The 22141-nt window shown below is 36.9% G+C and overlaps 1 protein-coding gene across 3 annotated transcripts in view; it reads right to left on the reverse strand.

Annotated features, from left to right (window-relative positions):
• LOC132712168 (RING finger protein 112-like) overlaps window positions 1-21401 on the reverse strand; it is a 33140-nt gene extending 11739 nt beyond the window's left edge. The window contains exons 1-10 of one of the 3 annotated variants that reach the window (XM_060692730.2): window positions 21154-21401; window positions 16191-16259; window positions 14550-14847; window positions 8658-8873; window positions 7907-8044; window positions 4819-4923; window positions 4670-4720; window positions 2929-2985; window positions 718-804; window positions 441-567 (exon numbers count right to left, since the gene is read on the reverse strand). In XM_060692730.2, the coding sequence (XP_060548713.2) occupies window positions 441-567; window positions 718-804; window positions 2929-2985; window positions 4670-4720; window positions 4819-4923; window positions 7907-8044; window positions 8658-8873; window positions 14550-14847; window positions 16191-16216 (1105 nt within the window). In that variant the 5' untranslated portion in view covers window positions 16217-16259; window positions 21154-21401. Of the gene's footprint in view, window positions 1-440; window positions 568-717; window positions 805-2928; window positions 2986-4669; window positions 4721-4818; window positions 4924-7906; window positions 8045-8657; window positions 8874-14549; window positions 14848-16190; window positions 16260-21153 lie in introns of those variants that run through there. The other 2 variants (XM_087891920.1, XM_087891921.1) reach the window with 2 other exon arrangements.
• Window positions 21402-22141: the final 740 nt, after the last annotated feature.

Below are 22141 nucleotides of genomic sequence, written 5' to 3' on the forward strand. Positions count from 1 at the left end.
TAGAAAATTGAAATTTAAAGAAAGAAACTTAACAAAGTTTCAGTGAATTTTGATCATACCAATTATTTGTAGAATAAGAATTTATTTCATAAAAAATAGTCTGGGAAAGTGGAAAATCTTGTTGGCTTCACCAGAGTCATTTTACATTGCCTTTTGGATTCAGAGCAATTTTTAAACGATGATAATATAAAAAAAAAAAACCCCTGTTCCATAGTTTGTTTCCCCCAGTTCCCCAGTTCCATTTCAAGCCAAAGAATGAATTGATTTAACTGTTTTTAAACTCCACCGTTAATCAGAAAGGATTTATGATATTAATGTTCCTCCTTGTGATAGAATGAAGTCATTGTGCTTATTCCTTCCTAAAATTCATGCAAATGCCAGATGAATAGACTTGTGGGAGGAACATGAAGAAAGTATAATGGAAAGAAAAAGATTCTTGCCTGCTATGGTGCCTTCAGTTCCCATCACCAACGCCTTGCCAGGGAAGGGCATCAGGTAACAAGAAGTGTTGGTGCTTTTGAATATTTCCAGGGATCGTGAATACCGATTGGGTTGACCCTCCAGCTTCTGAAGTTAAATGGACAAATAGAAGGGAGAAGATGCAACCATTGTAACACCACCTCACAATCACTCTGTTTCTTTTCTTTAGATGTACTCCTGATAATCTCTTCACTATCAACACAGGATATCTTTCTATAATTTCTATAATAGGTTTACCTGGATGATATCATGGAGATAAACTTGTCCACCCTGGAATCCATAGGTGGGAGGATAGAACCAGTCACGAACCAAGAGATCAAGATGCTGCAACAAAAAAGCAAGAGAATTTGACTTCCTTTCTTCCGATTCTGGTCCCACTACACGTCCACTGGATGCATGGAAGCAAGAAACCTACTCTACACTGTAGCAAAGATGAGTTAGAAAGCAGATTGTACATAGGGCTGCAAAGTTATGGGGATGATTCTACCATTACAAAGAACCACAGGAACTATTTTCAATCTTATCACCTTCTCTTGCCAAAGGATGCATTTGGCATATCCATCAATGCTGCCAAAACAGGGAGACAGATGAATAATGCATACTGCTGAGAAACTAGGATCCTTCCCTACTAAACAAAGCTGACTTTTAGGCCCTGGATGAAATATCTAGTCTTCAATTTACAACAGTTCATTTAGTGACCATTCAAAGTTACAATGGCACTGAAAAAAAGTGACTTATGACCGTTTTTCACACCTACAATCACTGCAGCATTCCCATAGTCACACTATCAAAATTCAGATGCTTGGCAACTGATACATATTTATGATGTTTCAGTGTCCCGGGGTTATGTGATCATTTCTTGGGACCTTTTGATAAGCAAAGTTAATGAGGAAGCCAGATTCAATTAATAACTGGGTTACTAACTTAACAAATGCAATGATTCACTTAACAACTATGGCAAGAAATGTTGTGAAATGGGGCAAACTCATTTAACAAATGTTTCACTTAGCAACATAAATTTTGGGCTCAATTGTGGTCATACCTCGAGGACTACCTGTAACTTCTAAGGGCTTTCCTACTTTATCAGATTCTTTCTTACTCTGCAAATCCCTCATCTTATTCACTCATCCATCCTTCTGGTCCCAGGCTATGCAGCCAATGGGGAGCAAAGCTGCCTCATCTCTTCACTTATAGAGGGCAGGAGAATAATAATGAAAACAATCTGTTCTCCTAGAGCTTTAGTTCTGACCTCTCTCTGAGGCCAGTCCTACTTTTAAAGATTGGTTTTCATTTTATTTATATCATTTACCAAGCATATCATAATTACAGTGAAAGTAAGACAACACTTTCCCTTATTTATATTGCTAAGTGAAACATTTGTTAAATAAGTGACATTCACATTGCAATTAGGCTACTCCTGTTTCTTTTTAACAACCTCCCCTTTTTCAGTTTCCAAAGATCACAACAGGTAGGGCTGATGATACTATGTGGTGGCACCGTGGTTAGAGTGCAATACTGCAGGCTACTTCTGCTGTCTGCTGATTGCCAGCAGTTTGTCAGTTCAAGTCCCAGTGGCTCAAGGTTTACTCAGCTTTCCTTCCTTCCTTCCAAGGTGGGTAAAATGAGGTCCCAGGTTGTAGGGGGCAATATGGTGACTCTGTAAACTGCTTAGAGAGGGCTGTAAAAGCACTGTGAAGCAGTATCTAAATCTAAGTGCTATTGCTATTGTCACCAAGGGAATCATAGCAACATTTGGGTTGCTTTTTTCTCATTTTGGATAGATATAACTTTTGGACTTTCAATGGCTTACAACATCTATTTTGGAAAAATTATAATTCTGAACAGAATTTCTTATTGCTGAAAAATGGAACTCGAAGCCTCAGGACCTGAGGTTGTTATCCATGCTTTTGATGAAAATCTCATTTTCTGTACTAACTTTATCACTGCCTGATTAGGTTCTGACATTCAAATCAAGCAGAGAAAACTTTCTTAAAGCAACAGCACAGTGAGGGAAGGAACGGGTGTGTGCTTTGGAAAAATAAGTTATCCTACTCAACCAGCCCTTATTTTATGAATATGGTGGAAATATTCCTGGTCTATCCAATTTTTGACTTTTTCTTTAAAAAAAAAAGCGTTATTCAGAGATTATTGTCCTTTCTCGAGATGAAAAATGAATACATTATAGAGATAAATAATGCATTTTCAATAGCAGTGCATAAAAAAAATTCATTGGTATTCACAATGAAAGAAAAGGAAAGAGAGATGCGTGTACCAGGCAGAAGAAAACAGAGATGAAGAGGCATTAGCTGTGAACAGGAATTCAGGAACAAAGAGCCTCTTTGACCATGTATAAGAGCAACAGTCCTGAGGGAATGGTGTCAGTGGAAGAGGGGGAGAAAATATACATTACATGTAAAAAGAAAGGAGGAAAAAGATGGGACTCCGTACCTGAACAGGCTTTAGCTTGAACTGATGGCCCACAGACTTCGCTATGTACAAAAACATCTGTGAGATAAAAGAAGTAGATGACTACTAAATTAGGTGATTGAATTTCACTGAAATTAATTGTCTATTCACTCAGTAGCAGAGATAAAGAACTGAAACGTGATTTAGGAAATAAATGATTTTGTGAGTTATTGTTTTTACTGTTGGCTACCTTGAGTTTCTGATAACAGGAAAGATAAAGAGACACATAAAAATTATATTTCTAGAAATGATATGATAATGATTCATTGCACAGCCATCCAGATGTTTAAATTGGATTTGGCATTTTTATCCACCTATTGAGTCCTTCCGCAAAACACAGGATAGGAAGATGTTGTCATTTGTTGTTGTTGTTGTTGTTGTTATTTTAAGACAACAATAATACCTATTTAAATTTACAAATTTGTCTTACGTCACATCTGTATTCTGACCTATTCCAGAGAATTCAGGACAGTATACTTAAATACAGTACTGTATTTAAGCTGATGGGGGTATATTTATTCACCCTTTAAAATGTAATACAGTAATCACCTTAAATTACTTAACCTATTGTTTTTAAACAAAGACAAAGCAATATTAGTTTTCCAGCTAATACTTTTAATGTTATTGAGACAACCAAATTATTCAGATCAGTTAAAGAATTATCAGTTGCATTTGTACAACATGCCAAATTGTAACACAGTGTTTTTGTGACACAGTGAATTGCATGAAACAAGCACCAGAGGTAAGTTAATGATTCAGTGGATGTGCAGATTCAGACAATGGGTTAATTTGGTATCTAAGATCAACATGCTGTGGGGATCCAAGCTTTGTTCAGTGATTGTATTCATGGCTGAGTCAACCATGTAAATTTGAAAATTTCCTGACTGGTTTCCCTGATCTATTTTGATGTCTTCATTGTGGAAACGGAAGAGCGAGTAGGTCACAAATGCACACACAGGAGCAACAGGGATCTGATAATAACTACTAGGTGCCCATGTTTTCCATTGGGACAAAGATTAATAAAGCTGTCTTGAAATCAGTTTGTTCTGGCAGGTCAATGTGCCTAATAGTGTCTAATAAATTAAATGGCTTTTTTTTGCAATCTGACTTGGTTGTTTAACATTCCTGTTAACATTTACTCCACAATGAGACTTGGCAATACTTTGGGAACACTTTGGAAAAGATTCTTTGAAGTATGATTGAAATACCCATCAAAACTCTTAAAATAGCCACATCTTTTCTAAGGTTAACTTGGTTTTTCTGTAGCTGCCAAATATCATAGTCATAATCATAAATTTATTTGCCAATCATATATAAGATATCCTGGAAAAAGATACACGTGCTTTAAAGGGTATTACATTTACCATTTTTCACCCTCCTCAGCATCTTCTGTAAATGGATCTGAAGTACCGCATAACCCTACTATTTATGGAGTCTTTTGCAAAGGCATTGATTGTCTATTTGTAGTATGCTGAAACTGATTCGAACTGCTTGGGTATCACAGCTGACAGATTCCTGCAATTCAGTCAAGAGAACCAAGTAAAATAATCTAGGATCTTTCCAATTTGGTTACCTGAATCAAAGGATACCAAGTCTGGGCTTTGGTTTAGGCCACCTTCTTTTAGCAATATTTTTTATATCGCCTCTACCTGATAATGTTGCACTGTCTCCCACCTCTCCCTTGGACAAGGACCTCACTTTTAATATTTAAAACCCAACTCACTTCCATGTATTCCAGGTCTGGATCCTTCAAGTTAAGGGATAAATTAAGAATCTAAAAGATAATTAAGAAACATAACAAAGGTATGGTAAGTATGTGGTATTTTTACAGCCTAGAGGGAAAAAAGGATGATTTGGTTTCTAGAACTCTACCTGATAGGAACTTAACAGCATGGTGAAAGCTGAAAGCTTGACACCATTGTCCTTGCTTCTCTCTATATCCATTGAGCCCTCCATGTCAATCAAAAACAAGGCTACCTGGAGATGAAACAGAGAAGAGAAATAAATGGACACGGACACATACACACACACACACACACACACACACACACACACACACACATATATATGCATATTCTTTCTAGCCAGGTTTTACCTACGTAAACTTAGTTGTTCTACAGCCCTAGATTCTGTGAAATCTCATTCACAAGTTTCTGGGCCTTTTTTCTGCTGACAAACTGCAACTCTGTGTTGCTCTCTGGGAGACTCAGATAGCTATTTCTGCCTTTTAAGGCGTCGTCAGTGAGCCACACCCACTTCTCAGATATCCTTCCTGTAAAGGTACAATGTATCTTTTTTCTTTTTCGTAGGCTTTTATGTGCATATTCTTTCTAGCCAGGTTTTACCTACGTAAACTTAGTTGTTCTACAGCCCTAGGTTCTGTGAAATCTCATTCACAAGTTTCTGGGCCTTTTTTCTGCTGACAAACTGCAAAAAGATACATTGTACCTTTACAGGAAGGATATCTGAGAAGTGGGTGTGGCTCACTGACGACGCCTTAAAAGGCAGAAATAGCTATCTGAGTCTCCCAGAGAGCAACACAGAGTTGCAGTTTGTCAGCAGAAAAAAGGCCCAGAAACTTGTGAATGAGATTTCACAGAACCTAGGGCTGTAGAACAACTAAGTTTACGTAGGTAAAACCTGGCTAGAAAGAATATGCACATAAAAGCCTACGAAAAAGAAAAAAGATACATTGTACCTTTACAGGAAGGATATCTGAGAAGTGGGTGTGGCTCACTGACGACGCCTTAAAAGGCAGAAATAGCTATCTGAGTCTCCCAGAGAGCAACACAGAGTTGCAGTTTGTCAGCAGAAAAAAGGTCCAGAAACTTGTGAATGAGATTTCACAGAACCTAGGGCTGTAGAACAACTAAGTTTACGTAGGTAAAACCTGGCTAGAAAGAATATGCACATAAAAGCCTACGAAGAAGAAAAAAGATACATTGTACCTTTACAGGAAGGATATCTGAGAAGTGGGTGTGGCTCACTGACGACGCCTTAAAAGGCAGAAATAGCTATCTGAGTCTCCCAGAGAGCAACACAGAGTTGCAGTTTGTCAGCAGAAAAAAGGCCCAGAAACTTGTGAATGAGATTTCACAGAACCTAGGGCTTTAGAACAACTAAGTTTACGTAGGTAAAACTTGGCTAGAAAGAATATGCACATAAAAGCCTACGAAAAACAATAAGTTGTGCAATGTGAATTATTTAATAACCATTTTAGGAATGTTGTGTGTACATAACCACAAAATTTATTTCTAAAGTATATTATATGCTTTTAGCAGAGATGGTAAATCTTTTAGAGTCTTGGTGGCGCAGCAGACTAAAATACTATTTATTTATTTATTAATCAAATTTCTATACCGCTCTACTCCCGAAGGACTCAGGGCGGTGAACAGCCAAGATAAAATACAAATAATACAAATATTAAAAAATCCCTTAAAATTATTAAATATTTTGGCTGAAACACGGATTAAAACACCCAATTTATAAAATCACAAATTAAAAATTTAAAAGAGGAGAGTTAGGCCAGGCCAGCTTAATTATTAAGTAGCACCAGCTGCCTGCAATTATTGCAAGTTCAAATCTCACCAGGCTCAAGGTTGACTCAGCCTTTCATCCTTTCAAGGTAGGTAAAATGAGGACCCGGATTGTGGGGGCAATAAGATGACTTTGTATAAAAAAGAACACCGCTTGGGGGGGGGGGCAAAAGCCCTACTAAGCAGGTATATACAAAAGTATGAAGGCTATTGCTTAATGCATTGTAAGCCCCCTGAGTCTCCGGAGAAGGGCGGCATATAGATCGAATCAATCAATCAATCAATCAATCAATCAATAAATTCTGTCCTGGTTAAACTACAACTCCCAGCATTTTTGACATTTTAAAAAAAATCAAAATGACGATAAACGGAATAAAAAATAGAGAGAGAAAACTACTGAAAACGGTCCAACCATCATAACAGAAGTACAGGAAATTAATCATTTTATAATGGAAAAGATAGGCTAGGGTCCAGTTTGCCCATTGAGTCATCTAAATTTCATAAGAGATGCAACCAAAACAAGACAAAAAGTAAAATAGTTAGGAAGTGGCAAAGATCACACAAAGCACAGCTGAATAGAGCAGATGTTAGGTGTGACATCAAAAGCAAGTTTCTATTTTCAAAATTCTCTTCCCTCTCTTCACATTGTGGTAAAGACACATTCTGTATTACTGGTAAATCTGTTACCTTTTAGAATCTGTTTTCTGTGTTGAACAGATTTTTTTTTTTTTTTTTTTTTGCAAAAACACAAGCTTCAGAATGCTGTACAGTGACCTAGTTTTCCATTGTGTTTTTGAAATTTGGTGCAGGAAGAAATTCCTGAAAGTACCATGGACAACAAGGAAAACAAATGGAACATAAAACAAATTAACCCAGGCTTCTCATTTGAAGCACAAATTATCACATACCACCTCATATATATTATATGAAACACTTAGTCTCTACAGAAGACTGTAGATAGGAAAAGTGGAAGGAAAGAGAAGAGGACACTCAACAAGGTGAATAGATACAATTACAACAATGATAGGTGCACATTGGAAGATCTGAAGGACCAGATTAGGGAGAGATCATTGTGAAGAAAACTGTCCATTTGGTTGCTAGAAGTCAACATTGACTTGATGGCATATCATCAACAAATCAATCAATCAACAAATCAATCATGCAGACATATCAATTAGATCAACCTCCAGCTCGGGCAAGCAACATTGTTCATGGCAAGATCTATGTTTTCTATCATACTATCAACCTTTTGCATAGCATTAATGAAATTTTATTTAGTTGGGAGACTGTTGTGATGTGTAGGAGGAGGGAAATGCATTAAATTCAGAAAATTGTTGAAAAACCTGGCATAGAGGATACAAAGAAGAAGACAAAAGGCAGAAAAAAGAGGGAAATTACTTCGTGGATTGAACTCAAATGTTTACCTTTCCATTTTCATCAGGGACCAAAAATGGCTGATTCCATATCCATATCCCTTTGGTGATGCTCTTAATTCCTGGATGCCATTCGAAACCTGTCAATGGCTCATCTTCTTGGCCCAGCCAAGAGTTATCTGTAACAGCCTAGGAAAAAAATAATTTAGATAAGAAATACGCAGCTATTGCAATAGCATGGTTAGTCAAATGACACATATTTCACAATATGTCAAAAATTACTTGGCCAAGCAATGTTCTCTATTTTGCTCCTTATTTCTGCAAAGTTCATCAATTTGCCTTTTGGTAAAATGGATGTTTTTCTTTTATTCTTCATTTTATTATTTATTTTTTAATTATCTTTTATGATTTATTTATGGCATAAATCTCTTGGGAAATTAGAAACCCCTTGAGAGTCATTTGTACTCTGCCAGTGAGATACTGATGAGATATGAGATACTGCTCTACCTTCAGTAATAATATAATATAATAATCAATATAATAATTGGTTGATTATTAAGCTGTTACATTTGTTTTTTCAGACAAGGAATGTATGCCTTATACATTTCCTCATATGCCTTATCCATTTCTCCTCATATTCTTTAGAAAGTTGAACGTGTGCAAAATGCAACCCATATAACTCATTCTGCATGCTTGATTTCTTGAATAAAATCTACATAACACTATAAGTTCATAGGAAGATTACCATCAATCAAAATCATTTTAAAACACTAAGAAAATAAACACTTATTCTCAGACTTACCAAGTTTTTAAGTCTCCGTAGGAGGAAATTTAACAAGAAAGATTTACCCTGTCGCTGTTCCCCAACTATGGAAATCAAGCAGATGGGAGTATCTTTCACCTCTTCCTGCTCTAAGCAACTACTCAGGGCCTCTGTATCCAAGTAGAGACTCCCATTTTCATCCAAACCTACTAGCTGTACTGGCTGCCCCAATTCCAATGAAGGTGTTGGCATCTTCTGAAAAGGGAAACAACCAGGTAAAAATAAATTGGGTACATCTTTTTTTTTTTATTGAAAAAGTTTTTCAAATACAGATTCCCTCCCACTTTTTTTCCCCTCCTCCCTAACCCCCCCACACCCTCCCCTCCCCCTGTGGCTTCTTCATAATAAAACCCAAATTCATAACAGATTATATAATACTTTACCATCCACTTACTCCATCCCCATATGCTGACCCTTTTTTAAAAAATAAAATTATCATATCCCCCTTGTACTATACTATACTATACATTTCAAAGTAACATTCTATTATAACATTATCTAATAGCTCCTAATTTAACATGATAATATTATTATACCTCCCAATTTAGCGATTTCTGCTCATAATCTACCCTTTTACTACCCCCCATACATATATCTCTTAAGTCAAATCTTTTATGTATGTTAATATAACATTTCAAAGCAACCTTCCACTATAAAACTATATAATAAATCCTAATTTAACATTTATTCAGTTCAGCTACCCATTTCCTTCCCCCCGTCGTTATATCTCTTAACTCAAATCTTTTACATATATTCACATCTAAACATAATATCCCTTTTCTTTAAACTAAACAGTCAATAACCTAACCTGTCTCCACCCACTTTCCTACAAAACTACCATACTTAATTGTTCTTAATATCTTTATTCTTTTGCCCACTCCACTAGAAAAATATTCCCTTATGTAAATAAAATCCTAAAAAGACTTTAAGCTTGTAATCCATATAATATCTTCTGTAATGTCTTTCAGCTGGATAATAAACTCCATCACTCATGTTAGGGTAACATCGCATCCTAATTCCAACAGTATTTTCGGTATCTTCAATTACCATCTGCCCCCATTGGTAACAAATATCTTCATATTAAAAAAAAAAAAACACCAACAACCATCCGAGTGACTTTATATTTATATTCCATATAATGTCTATAGAGGTGTCTTTTATCCAGATTATTAATTCCAACCACCATTATAGGGTAACAACCAGATCTTCTGCGTGCCCCAATCCAATAACTCTCTTGCCATGTAACTCAGCATAAACGTAATATATTTATCAAAAAATCCAAAAAACAAAAAAAGATATTTTCAATCCATTCAATTTAAGGCCCTTTTCACATCCCAAAAGTTCAGCACTGCAGAGGTCTGTCACTCTCCTCAGGATAAAATAAACCAATACTTTGCCCATTATCTTTTCATATATTCAATCATCTCTTAGATAACTGGCATTACACTGTTGTTTAGTTTAAAAGTTTTTGTTTTTGTGAGACCTGCTTCTTCTTTTCTTGACTTTTTGTGGGTTAGATCTCCATCCTGAATTCCTTTCTGTAAATTGTGTATCGACTATTTGGTTTTCATGCTGATCTATAACTTGATCTTGTTGGTTTTTCTTTTGTGGCTTAAATCTTTCTGGTTCTATAAATTGTATATCAACTGATTGATTTCCATGCTGGTTTGTGGCTTGATAAGTCATTACATTAGAATCCGGAACCGCCTCTCTTATATTAAATAGTCCAGCTGCGACCTTTGAGAGAGAATCCAAAAACGGCTCATCTGTGGAGACCTCTGTAACTTGTTGTTTCTTCATTACTTCCATCTCCTTCTGCTTTTCTTGAATTTCTATCTCTTGTTGATTTTGCTTTTTAAGGACCTTGTAGTAAAATTCTTCCGCTTTTTCAACAGTATTTAACTGATATCTTTCTCCTTGATATCTCAATATTATACCCACTGGAACATCCCACCTGAATAAAATATTTTGTTTTCTTAGCTCAGTCATCAAAAGTCCAAATTTCTTTCTATCTCTTAACATCTTAGGCGGCAATTCTTTATATATCCAAATTTTTCTCCCATGCAGTTGTGGAGTAGAATTAAAAGATTTTTGCACAATATCATTTCTTATTTCTTTATCTGTAAAGTAAATCACCACATCTCTAGGCAATTGCCTTTGCTTTGCAATCCAAGAATTTACTCTATAGGCCTTATCAATTTTACAAGATACCTCCTCAGGATGAACCTTTAAGATCCCAGCCAGAACTTGAGCAGATATTTTTCTTAGCTCATCACTGTTATTTTCCTGTAAGCCTCTCATTCTGATCGCAAATTCTGTAAGCCTGTATTGCATCATTACAACTTCTCTTTCAATCCCTTGCTTTATATCTTCTGCCTTATAAGTCTCGTGACCAGCTTCCTTTTTAGACTTTACTTCTAAACTATTGTCTTGAATATTTATTAAATCATTTTCAATTCTTTGTATTTTATTGTCCAAATTATAAATCTTATCATCAACTTCCTCCATTTTAGACTCTAGTAATTTGATATTTGTATCCAACTTTATAACAACTTCTGAAAAACCATTAATCACTGTTACAATCTTTCGTTGCAGATTATCATACTTTAATTGTATCATTTCTTTAATTTCCTGCCTTAATTTTTCAAATTTCTGGTTCACAGTCTCATAATATTTTGCAATTTCCTCCTGAAGAAATTCTTTTAAGTTAAAACCATTCTGCAAAGTCTGTAGGATCAGAGCTTGTTCAGACAATTGTGAATGGGGGAGCACCTCCCCACTGCTTGTCTGTCAGGCTTTATAAGTTTTAACGCCATCCTGCCAACAAACTCTTTTTTTTTAAAGGAAAACTTTTCCTCAAACAAGATCAAGTACAAATCTCCAAGAAGAAAGGAACTTAAAATAACTATATTTCTTCCAAATTGTAGCCAGCACTATATATTCCGCTACTTTGTAGCTGTTATGGAAGGACTCTCACTTTCGGCTTTCTTCTACTTCCCAAGCCTCAGTGGTCGCCATTTTAAAGTTTTTTTCTCCTTCACTCTAAAATGCTTATAAATTCATTAAGGATACTTGCAATTTAGGGTCCCAAGTCCAATTCTCATCTTTTTTAATTAATCCATCTGTTAGGTTCGTTGATTGATCTGGTTCCAGCGCCTAGCTCTGCAAAAAAAGGCAGAGTTCTCCCGAAGCCTGGAGCAGCGGCGAGCGGGAATAGGGAGCCTCAACCTGCTCGTCCCCAAGAATTAAAAAAAACTCTGGAGACTTCGCAGAGGGTTCTACCTGCCCTTGCCTGCTCTGACTCACATTTCCGTCAGGAAATGGAGTTTTTTGAGCTGCCTTTCAGGTGTAAAGGTGGCTCTTTACAGGCATCGGGGCTGGCGGTCTCAAAGGACCGTCTGGCGATAGCGGAAACCAGACCGGAAGCCAAATTGGGTACATCTTTTATGGTTACTCAGTTGGAGACAAGTTTCAGGTCTGAAGAGAGCCAAGATAGAAGAAACTCAACTCAATTGTGATGGCCATGCCAGATTGACAGGAGTGGTAAGGAACTTGCTATTTTTGAAAAGGGACTCTATAACTTTGAGTGGGAAATGAAGAAGTCAGTTCTCACTGACATATTGTCTTTCAATAATTCTTTTTCTTCCTAAAGGGTGGTTCTCAGCAGAGGAGGAGATGACAGCTCTGCTCAGAGACCTCTATTTCGTGGAGTAGCCCAGGTTATCTTCACATCTATGTGAAACCACTGGAAGTGTAATCTACCAGCACAGTCATGTATCAACAGTAATAATATTTCAACCCTACACCAAACAATTGAAGTGCTGTTCCATAACTCTATGGAAAATTATAGTTATTAGTTCAAAGTGGTCCACAGCTTGGGATCCTTCTTGACTTATAGCTCTTCTTCAGATAAGTGACAGCTGCGGCCAAATGGACTTTTGAAGTTAGATCTTGTGCACTAATGCAATCATTTTTGGATTGAGAAACTTTGCTCCCATTCATCCAGGCCCTAGTCATCTCTTGTCTTGATAACTATAACATGATCTACATTTGGCTGCACCTGTAAAGCACTTGGAAGCTAAAGCTAATACAAAATGTGGCAGCCCTGGACTATGATGAATGTTTCCAAGTGTAACAAGAAACAGGTATGTTTCCTGTTCTACTTGGGAGTCCACGGTTTTGGGATTTGAGCTGGCTGCACCTTGTCTTACATTTGCAATTGAAGGTTGTTTTGACATTTTTATGGTCCTGTGTGGCTCTGAATCTGGTCATCTGCAACGCTGCTTTTTCCTGTATTCACCTGCTTATTGAATAAGATCAATCTATCTTTGAATTAAACATCTATCTATCTATCTATCTATCTATCTATCTATCTATCTAACTATGTCTCATTCGTCATCTTCAGGCTGGTGTTTTCGGCTTTGTGCTTCTAGGAGCAATGTGTGATCGCAGCTGTTTCTTCCTTTTAACTGCCAGTGGGGGTGTAAACTGATTGGGTGGGAGCTTGGCTGTGTTCTGATTGGGTGGAGGTGTGTTCTGATTGGGGGTTTGGCTGTGCTCTGAATGGTTGGGGGGTTGGCTGTGCTCTGATTGGATGGGGGTGTGTTCTGTTTAAGTGGGGGCTTGGTTGTGCTCGGGTTAGTCTGAATTGCAGGGGGATTTGAGCTAGTGAGCTGCATTTCTGTTGTTTGGTTCACGTTCGTGGTCGTGCCACATCTTCATGGTGGGTGTCAGTTTGCTTCATGTATGGATTGGAGGGGTTTAAAGTGGCTAATGATGCAGCTGTGGTCTGGCTTCTGGTTTATGGTTGTGCCTCATTGATGTGGGTTTGCTTTTTGCGTGGATGTGTGGTGGTGACATCCTGTGTGGTTTTCGTGAGTGTGGGTTTGGTATCATTCTTTGTGTTAGGGACTCGTTTGTCAATGAGGGCGGGTTTTGAAATGGCTGGTAGGCGGGAGGTATTATCTCGTTTATTCATGCTGTGTGGCATTTTTCTATCTTGATGGCTTCTCTGATTATTCTGTTGTTAAAGTATTCAGTTTTGGTAATAGTTCTGGTCTTTTTAAAGTCAATATCATGTCCTGTGGCTTTAAGGTGTTGGACCAGGGAAGAAGTTTGTTCCTCTTTTCTGACTGAGTTCTTGTGTTCTTCAATGCGTGCACTTATTCTTCTGTTGGTTTGTCCGATGTATGTGGTGGGGCAGGCGGTGCATGGGATTTCATATACTCCTTGATTTTCTAACTCAATTTTGGCTTTGGGGTTTCTTAGGATAACGGATATTTTTCAGTTTGTGCAGAATGCTGTCTTGATGTTGTGTTTGTGGAGGATCTTGCTGATTCTGTCTGTGGTGCCTTTTATGTATGGGAGGAAGGCTTTGCCGTTTTCTTGTTCTCTGTCTTAGATATCTATCTATCTATCTATCTATCTATCTATCTATCTATCTATCATATCTATCATATCTATCATATCTATCTATCTATCTATCTATCATCTATCTATCTATCTATCTATCTATCTGTCTGTCTGTCTGTCTGTCTGTCTGTCTGTCTATCTATCTATCTATCTATCTATCTATCTCTGTCAAACTACCTACATGCAATGTAGGAGATGACCACATTGAGCCGAGGGAGGAACAAATGCATCATCAGTCTGGAATTGCTACATCCCCATAAAAGACCTAAGTCTCCCCTTAAAATCCATTGACCCTTATCTGGAACCAATTTGTCTTTACCATTAGTAGATCAGACACTTGTGTCTAGGTAGCATGAAGTAAACTTGTAGTGCTTTTGAACTCTATCCTTGCTCGTGATTTCTTGCACCTGACATGCAATGCAGTAAAAGCTTCCTAGTTCCATCTAGATGCAATCTCACCTTGTTGACCTCTTCCAGATGAGGAAACTGTGAAATTTTTTCCACCAAACTTTTCAGCCGGGCATCTGGCTTCATGTGTTGAGGGTAGCAGGTATGGCGGCATTCAGGGCAATTGTACTCAGACTGTGGAGAATTATTCAAGTGAGTAAACATACAGTCTTGACAGAAATTATGCCCACAATCTATGGAGACAGGGTTATTGAAGATTTCCAAACAGATGGAACATTTGATGTCTTCCTGAAGGTCCTGGATCATGCCTCCTACAGACTTTGATGTAGGGACTGTTGATGAAGTTGGTCTGAAAGAGGCAAAGAAAAAGAACTGAATCAAACCATGGGAGCCCAGGACACCCATCTATACCTCTAGTTTTGCTTCATGTGATATTGTAGGACCAAACTGCTGTTCAGAAATCCAGAAGCCCCATCTTGAAGGATAAGCATCATAACAGAAATGGAGAGAAGGCCAAACTATACCATTGTCTGCAGCCCAAGTGTATAGATAGTTCATAGGAATTAAATCTTAATCAGATTTAATTGTTATTTACCCAGGTCAGAAGCTCGCAATATGCAAGGAGGAGGAGGAAGAAGAGAAGGAGGAGGAGGAGGAAGTGGAGGAGGAAAGATTAAAAACCAGAGAAAAGGTAATGTTAAGTGAAGAGAAAAAGGAGATATTAAATAAAGAAAATCAATGACTTCATTTCCTCCTAAAATCCATTTCCAATGAGCGTTATTCTCATAGAACAAAAAATGGGCTGCCTTTATCCTGGCCTGTGATCTCTGTTTGTCTCCAAACAGAGACAAAGTGAAAAGTGAAAGTGAAAAGACTGCATTCCTCAGTCCAAAACAATTACACCAATAATACATAGTATTTTGGCTATTTTTGTATTTGTCATATTCCTTTGTGGCAACCTTTTTTTTATGGTGGGAAAGTCAACTTTGCAACATTATGTTTTATGATTTATGTGGGAAAACGAAATCTAGATGATATGATTGCCTTTCCTTTATTTCTTCTTGAGAAAGTGACTCATCAAAAGTAAACAAATAAAATGCTTAGTGTTTGAAAAGCGAACTGATAATCAGGATTAACTGATAAATAAATCATAGGTGGATTTAGATACCACTGATTTCTGTTTCTGGTTTTTCTTTTAGCTGATTTGAATTCTTAAAACTGTCATTTCTTCAGTCTAGAAAGGGCTTTAAAGTGTTTAGACTACATCAATTTTCCACAGAATTCCAAATTGATCACAAGAATAATTAAAAATGCAATAATAATAAATAATCTGCAGAAAAATACAAAAGTTGCAATGGATTCTGAAATGACTGAAATTGTTTTAATAAAAATAAATAAATAAAATAAAAAATTCACAGAAATAGCATAATTGCTGTCAATAAATAAATAAATAAATAAATAAATAGCAACCTCTCACAGAATCTTAATTTCTTGTTACTCAATCATTTTTTAAACATGTATGATTCTTTGTTGCTAGAAAGTTACAATTTTTACCGATATTCCAATAAATTGAAGTGGAGGTGGTCATGCTGAAGATGATGAGAACACAGAAGTTAGATCAAGTTATTACATTAATTCTTTCAGCATTATTTCCCCAAATATTTTTCTTTGGAAAATAAAGAACCAACTCACGGTTTAGCACTATTTTTATTTCCCATTCTGTAGTGACCAGGATGCTATGGGATTCCAAACTCCTCCTTTCTAGAATAGAGAAGATCACATTGCTAAGGTCATTTCTCTTTTTCCTTATCATTTATTTGTTTATTTATTTGTCTGTTTATCTCCTTTTATTATTTTATAAATAAATCAAGGCAATAAACATATCCAACATAACTTCTGTCTCCTATTTTCCTCACAACAACAATCCTGCTGGAATTGAATTCACAGACTCCTGCATTCTGGCTTGGTGCCTTAACAACTTTTCCTAATCCTATGTTATCCAGAATTTGAGAAATAAAGATGGGGTACAGAAAGAAGAAAATAGAAAATGGATCATGAAAGACCAGTCTTTTGACTTTATTTTGGATGGAAGAAATAAAAAGAACCATTTGTGAAAAAGAATGCAAAAATTAATGGCGCTAGTCCGATCATTATACACGAACAGCACAAGCCTATTCAAAACGGTTCAAAACAAAGGTTTCTGTTTTTCTTTTTTTGTATTCTTAATAATGATTTTAAATCAACTGTATGATAAGCAAAATATTAAGCAATGGGAACAAAAAGGAAAAAAAAACACAAAGAGAAACAAAACTGGGTATGTTGGGGACTGTAATCCAAGATATTAGGAATCAGTTAAATTGGGAAATGCCAAAACAGCAGCTTCAAACTTTTTTTTTTTGAAGCTTTGTAACAGTGAGATGGCATAAATATATAAGGGACCTTGTAGGAAATCCTAGAAGGTTTTATTATGGAGTACAGTAGGAGTAAAGGCAGCATACAGTACCTTGGAATTTTCCTCTTAAGGATTTTTTTTTTAATATTTGAAAGTATCCTCTGTCCACTCCCCACCATCCAGGAAAGATTTGGAACATAAGCTCACTGAAAAGAATTTACTGTTCTGATCATGTGTAAAGATTTATTCTAGAAACTCGATTAATAGAAGGAAAGGAACAGGATATTCTCATTAAAGTCTCATTAAAGTTGTCGTGCATATTTGTTCACTGATAAAGGTGAAAACTTGATTTCTGGTGATGTTATGGCACATCTATGTTACATCTATGAAAAGGAAATAATACAAAAACAATTTATGATTGCCTTTAGTAATTTGTTGCTGTAGTTGTTCAATTTTCCAGTCTAACATTTAGACTTGGGGTTTCCTTGTGGTCTCCTATCTGAGTACAAACTGAGTACAAATTCTGCTTAAATTGTCAAAGTCAGGCAAAGAAGGTTAGGGTTAGTTACATGGCTGTGTGCAGCAAAAAAACACTTCTTTTAATTTTAGTCAACCTGTTTAATTAAAAGAAATCTTATGTGTTTATTTTATTTATTTATTTGTATTCCACCTTTATTGTATATATGAAGGCAGCTAACATATCCAACACATCTTCCTCCTTCTATTTTCCCCACAACAATAACTCTGCGAGGTAGATTGGAATGAGAGAGAGTGACTTAATTTTAAGTTTAGAGTATTGTAATGGGTTAAATGGGCTATAGATGGAGCAGCATGGTGGCCTAGAGGTGAAGCTCTCTCCTCCCAATCAGGAGGCTGTGAGTTTGCTCCTAGGTAGTGGCAGATGTTTCTCTATCTAGCCGCAATGAGTAGCTGTCTGCTGTGAACTTTGCACAGGCATCAGGAAGGGCAACTGGTCAATAAATACTCAAGCTCTGTTCAGTCATCCAACTTCACCCTGATGCAAGTCATTACAGGTTCATTAAAACAAAAATGGGCTGTAGATAACAGAAGTTATAGTACAAAATACCTAGGTGATATCAAGCTAAGAAAGGCTGATGGAATGTATTAATGTGGTCACAGTAAACTTGCACAGTAAACTTGCAAGAGAGATTTAGTATTATGAATATTATTTCTGCAGGAAGCTTATCTCAGTTTATATGGTTTTAACCATTAGCTTAGAGTGAGTTGCCATTGTTCATCCCTGCCATTTTATCTACTTCATAACAAAGAAAGAAATGCCTGTTCTTGATGGTTGGATTTGAGGTAAGAAATGCAAAGTCTTCATAGCACAAAGTCTTTTTGTAAGGAAGTTCTCCAAATATTATATATTTTTATTTCAGTCTTTTTCAGAAGCTTCTTAAATGCAATCTTTCTAATACTTAAGTAAACTCGAAAACAAGTTGAGCTAAAGAGCAAATGTTAAATTATATTGCCTTTTGTTTTTAGAACACTGTAGCTTTCAGTACCATGCAAATTAGAGAGAGAAGAAAATGGATTCTTCCACTCTTCTGAACATCTGCCCTTGTTTCCTACTGCTAGAGACAAAGAGTTTTGTAATAAGTTTCATCTTCTATTTCTGTAACATCATTGACCCACTATTTCAGGGCTGGCTGAACTCAACCATACCCATAGTTTCTGATTCTGTTCCTGAATGTCTTAACATTAGGTACTTTTCTTTTCTTTTCTTTTTCTTTTTCTTTTTTTTTAATTTTAAAAATAAAACTTTATTAAACATATAAAAAGTAAAATATTATACCATGTATATACAAGGTACATATATATTAATACAGTCGACAATACATAAAAAGAAAAAGTATCTTTGGTCACACATCCATTATCGTATTAACGGTGCATATTTGTTAATTATTATTATCATACAGAATTTTACTTTTACTCTCATTTCTACAACTTATTCAATCATACCACCTTTTCTTTTTTTTAAAAATGCATTGTATTTAAGTGTGATTAGCAAGGGTGGGGACATAAGAAAAGCCAGCCAAGCAGGAAAAGCCTGCCAGGAAATAATACGACTTTCACATGTTCCTCTTCACATTTTCGTTCTGAAGTCCCCATTGAAGCATGTGACATCAAACCATATTACTTTAGTTCAATGAACTCATAAAAACCTGCACACTATTAAGTGTTGAGGCAAAAGCAGTTAGTTAACAATGGTATATTAATTATAAGTTACGTTATGTTATGTTTGTTGTGTTGTGATGATACATGATATATCCCTATCCCTATTTTTAGTTGATGCTTAAAAAAAAGTGTGTGTGTGTGGGGGGGGGGAATTCATGGTTGAGTACTATATCTGGCTGTTTTTAGTGGATAGGTACCTCCAGATAGCAAAGATTAGAACAAAGAATAGAAGACTTTTTTGTCCTTTTGTGATAAAGCAGAATATGAATAATACAATTGCTATTAGGAAGACTTGGTTCCCTCCAGTGAGACTTTCTTACATTATCTTCTTGTTCTTGCAGGCAATTTTTGATTGCTAATCCAGTAGTGGTACTTACTTATAATTAGTAACAATTCTAGGCTAACAAACCTACACTTTTAGGGTAGATCAAGCTAGGTGAAAGCATCTAAATGACCTTGGCTGATCTTCAAACATTTAAACAAAAGTTTTGCCTGTTAAGTACTTGGATGAGACACCACCAGGAAATAAAGGAGCCATAGGCTAGACAGGGAAGTTGAAAAAAAATCCGAAAAGAGGTGTAGAAAACTATGAGATTGTAAAAATTAAGACCTGATTTTAAGAAATGCCAAGACTTGAACTTGATCCATGCGAGTTAAGAGATGGGCAATTTCAAGAAGAATTCTCCAGAATGAAGAATTAATCAAATTAATCTAAGGTCTTACACCAAGGAAGACAACCATACAACTTGCAATCTCACTTCAAAGTAGCTTTCTTAAACCTGGTACCACTATTGGACTTCGTGTGTCAGAATTCGCAGCCATTTTACTGATTGAAAATTTTAGGATTTTGAAGCCCAACAATTTGGAGAACACTCTCCTGAGAAAGACTGCTTTGGAGTTGACAAAATGATGAATTTATTAATAACTAATGACACTTTGGCCACCTAATGAGAAGGAAGGATTTACTGGAGAAGAGCCTGGGAACGATTGAGGACAAAAGAAGAAGACAGCAGAGAATGAGGTGGCTGGATAGAGCCACTGAAGCAGTTGGCGTGAGCGTAAATGGACTCCGGGGATGGTACAGGACAGGAAGGCCTGGAGGAACGTTGTCCAGGGGGTCGCGATGGGTTGGACACAACTTTGTGACTAACAGCAACAACAACGACACTGCTGAAGAAATTATTGGGTAGACTACTTGCTATTTATTTATTTAATCAAATTTATATGGTGCTCATCTTATGGCATTTCTGTTCCTTTGGGAAGAAGTTGGCTATGCTACAATAACCAGTAAACTGGAATACCAATTTGTCCAACAGATTTTCTGTAGGTCTAATCCAGCCTGCCTAGCCCTTATTACTAATTCTGACACGTGCAGGATTTGAAAACAAGCTTTGCTCCAATCTCTATGTTTATTTGAAGCTGTAAAGCACCTTATCTGCCGCTCCTTAAGTCCATGTTCTATTTTAATCATCCTTCTTTATCTTTGTTCTGGAGGGCAATTTGTAGGAAAAATAAAAAAATAAAATAATCTTGGTTCCCACCCCTTTCACCTTTTATAAATAATCTTGGTTCCCACCCCTTTCACCTTTTATTAAGCAAAAACCATCAGATCCTGTAGTTCCAGTAAGACAATGGGATTCTTCTCTGAAATCTTTCCTTTTCACTGTTATTGTTGTTTGGTGAAACAGCAGAGGAAACTATTTGAAAACGACGCCTGATAGGTATCCCACCGCCCACTTCTCGCCCGCTGCCACTTTTTCTCTGATCCTTCATTGGCAGAATCAAAATACTCTCTAGCGAGCAGAAAAGCGAGACGTCGTTTTCTTTCCCCTCCCAACTTCTCCGAGTTCTCTCCTTGTCGAAGTGAAGCTCGGAAAGGCGAACTGATCGCGAATGCCACACATATCGCCAAATGATATTTCATGAAGCAAAAATCTCGACGCGCTACCCTTTTTTCTCGGCCAGCTGAGCTTAAAGCACACCTTAAGCCGGATCAGGCAGACAGAAGGGACAGGGGAAAAAAAAGTCCTTAAAAGAAGTCGACCCCACCCTTTGCAATCTTACCTGTACCGGGCCAGGCTCTGTAAAGCTTGGGACAAAGGAGTCAAAAGCGAAAGTAAAAAGAAGCATGTTGGAGGCAGAAGGCATCACTACTTCCCTTTGCTGGAGGGAGATGAAGAAGGTGGCGCGGATTGGTCCATCAAAGTCTCAAGATTGATGGAAAGACGACGCGTGTGAGAAGAGTAAAGAGCCGTTTATGGGAGAAGAAGAAGAATCCGACCGTACTAAAAAGGTGGACGCATTTCTGAGGAGGAATTCTGTTCCCACCCTGAAGTTGGCATAGTTTTTTCCTGGCTGTGCACCACCCTGAGTCCACTAGGAGAAGGGCGGTATACAAATTGAATTAAATAGATAGATAGATAGATAGATAGATAGATAGATAGATAGATAGATAGATAAATTTTCGTCCCTTCTCTGCAAACAGGGATGCTGGAATACACACACATGGAATTGAACTGAGTTCAAAAGAAAAGTTTTCTTTTCTTTCTTTTTTTTACCAGTTTCTTAATCTCAAATTCCTGCAAAGTGGGTATAATTAGTAAATTGAATAGTCCACCTAATAATGTTTGAACTTGGAGTTGCAAGTTGACAGACAGAAGTGGAAGAAAATAGGGAGGCTGAAAACACACTGCAAGCCCCTTTATAAAAAATCAAACAAGCGAAGAGAGGGGATTGCATCTCCTTGGGGTGGGGGGTGGGGTGGGGAGTGCAGCATGCAGAAATTTTGATAATCTGGACAACGCTGAAGGAGATGCCAGAGTAATTAATTGAATTACTTAGAGCAGCCATTAAGGTCTTCGAAAAGATATTTAAATATTGTGATGTGTTTATATTGTGCCTAAAAGATCAGAATTGGACAAGCTATGGAATTCTCTGTGAGACCCTATGGCAGGGGTCTCCAACCGTGGCAACTTTATGACTTGTAGACTTCAACTCCCAGAATTCCTCTTTATTCCCAGAATTCCTCAGCCAGTATAGCTTTCCTGGAAGT

Source organism: Pantherophis guttatus, chromosome 4 (genome assembly GCF_059756535.1).
Source record: "Pantherophis guttatus breed Tessera chromosome 4, ASM5975653v1, whole genome shotgun sequence".
Lineage (NCBI taxonomy): Eukaryota > Metazoa > Chordata > Lepidosauria > Squamata > Colubridae > Pantherophis > Pantherophis guttatus.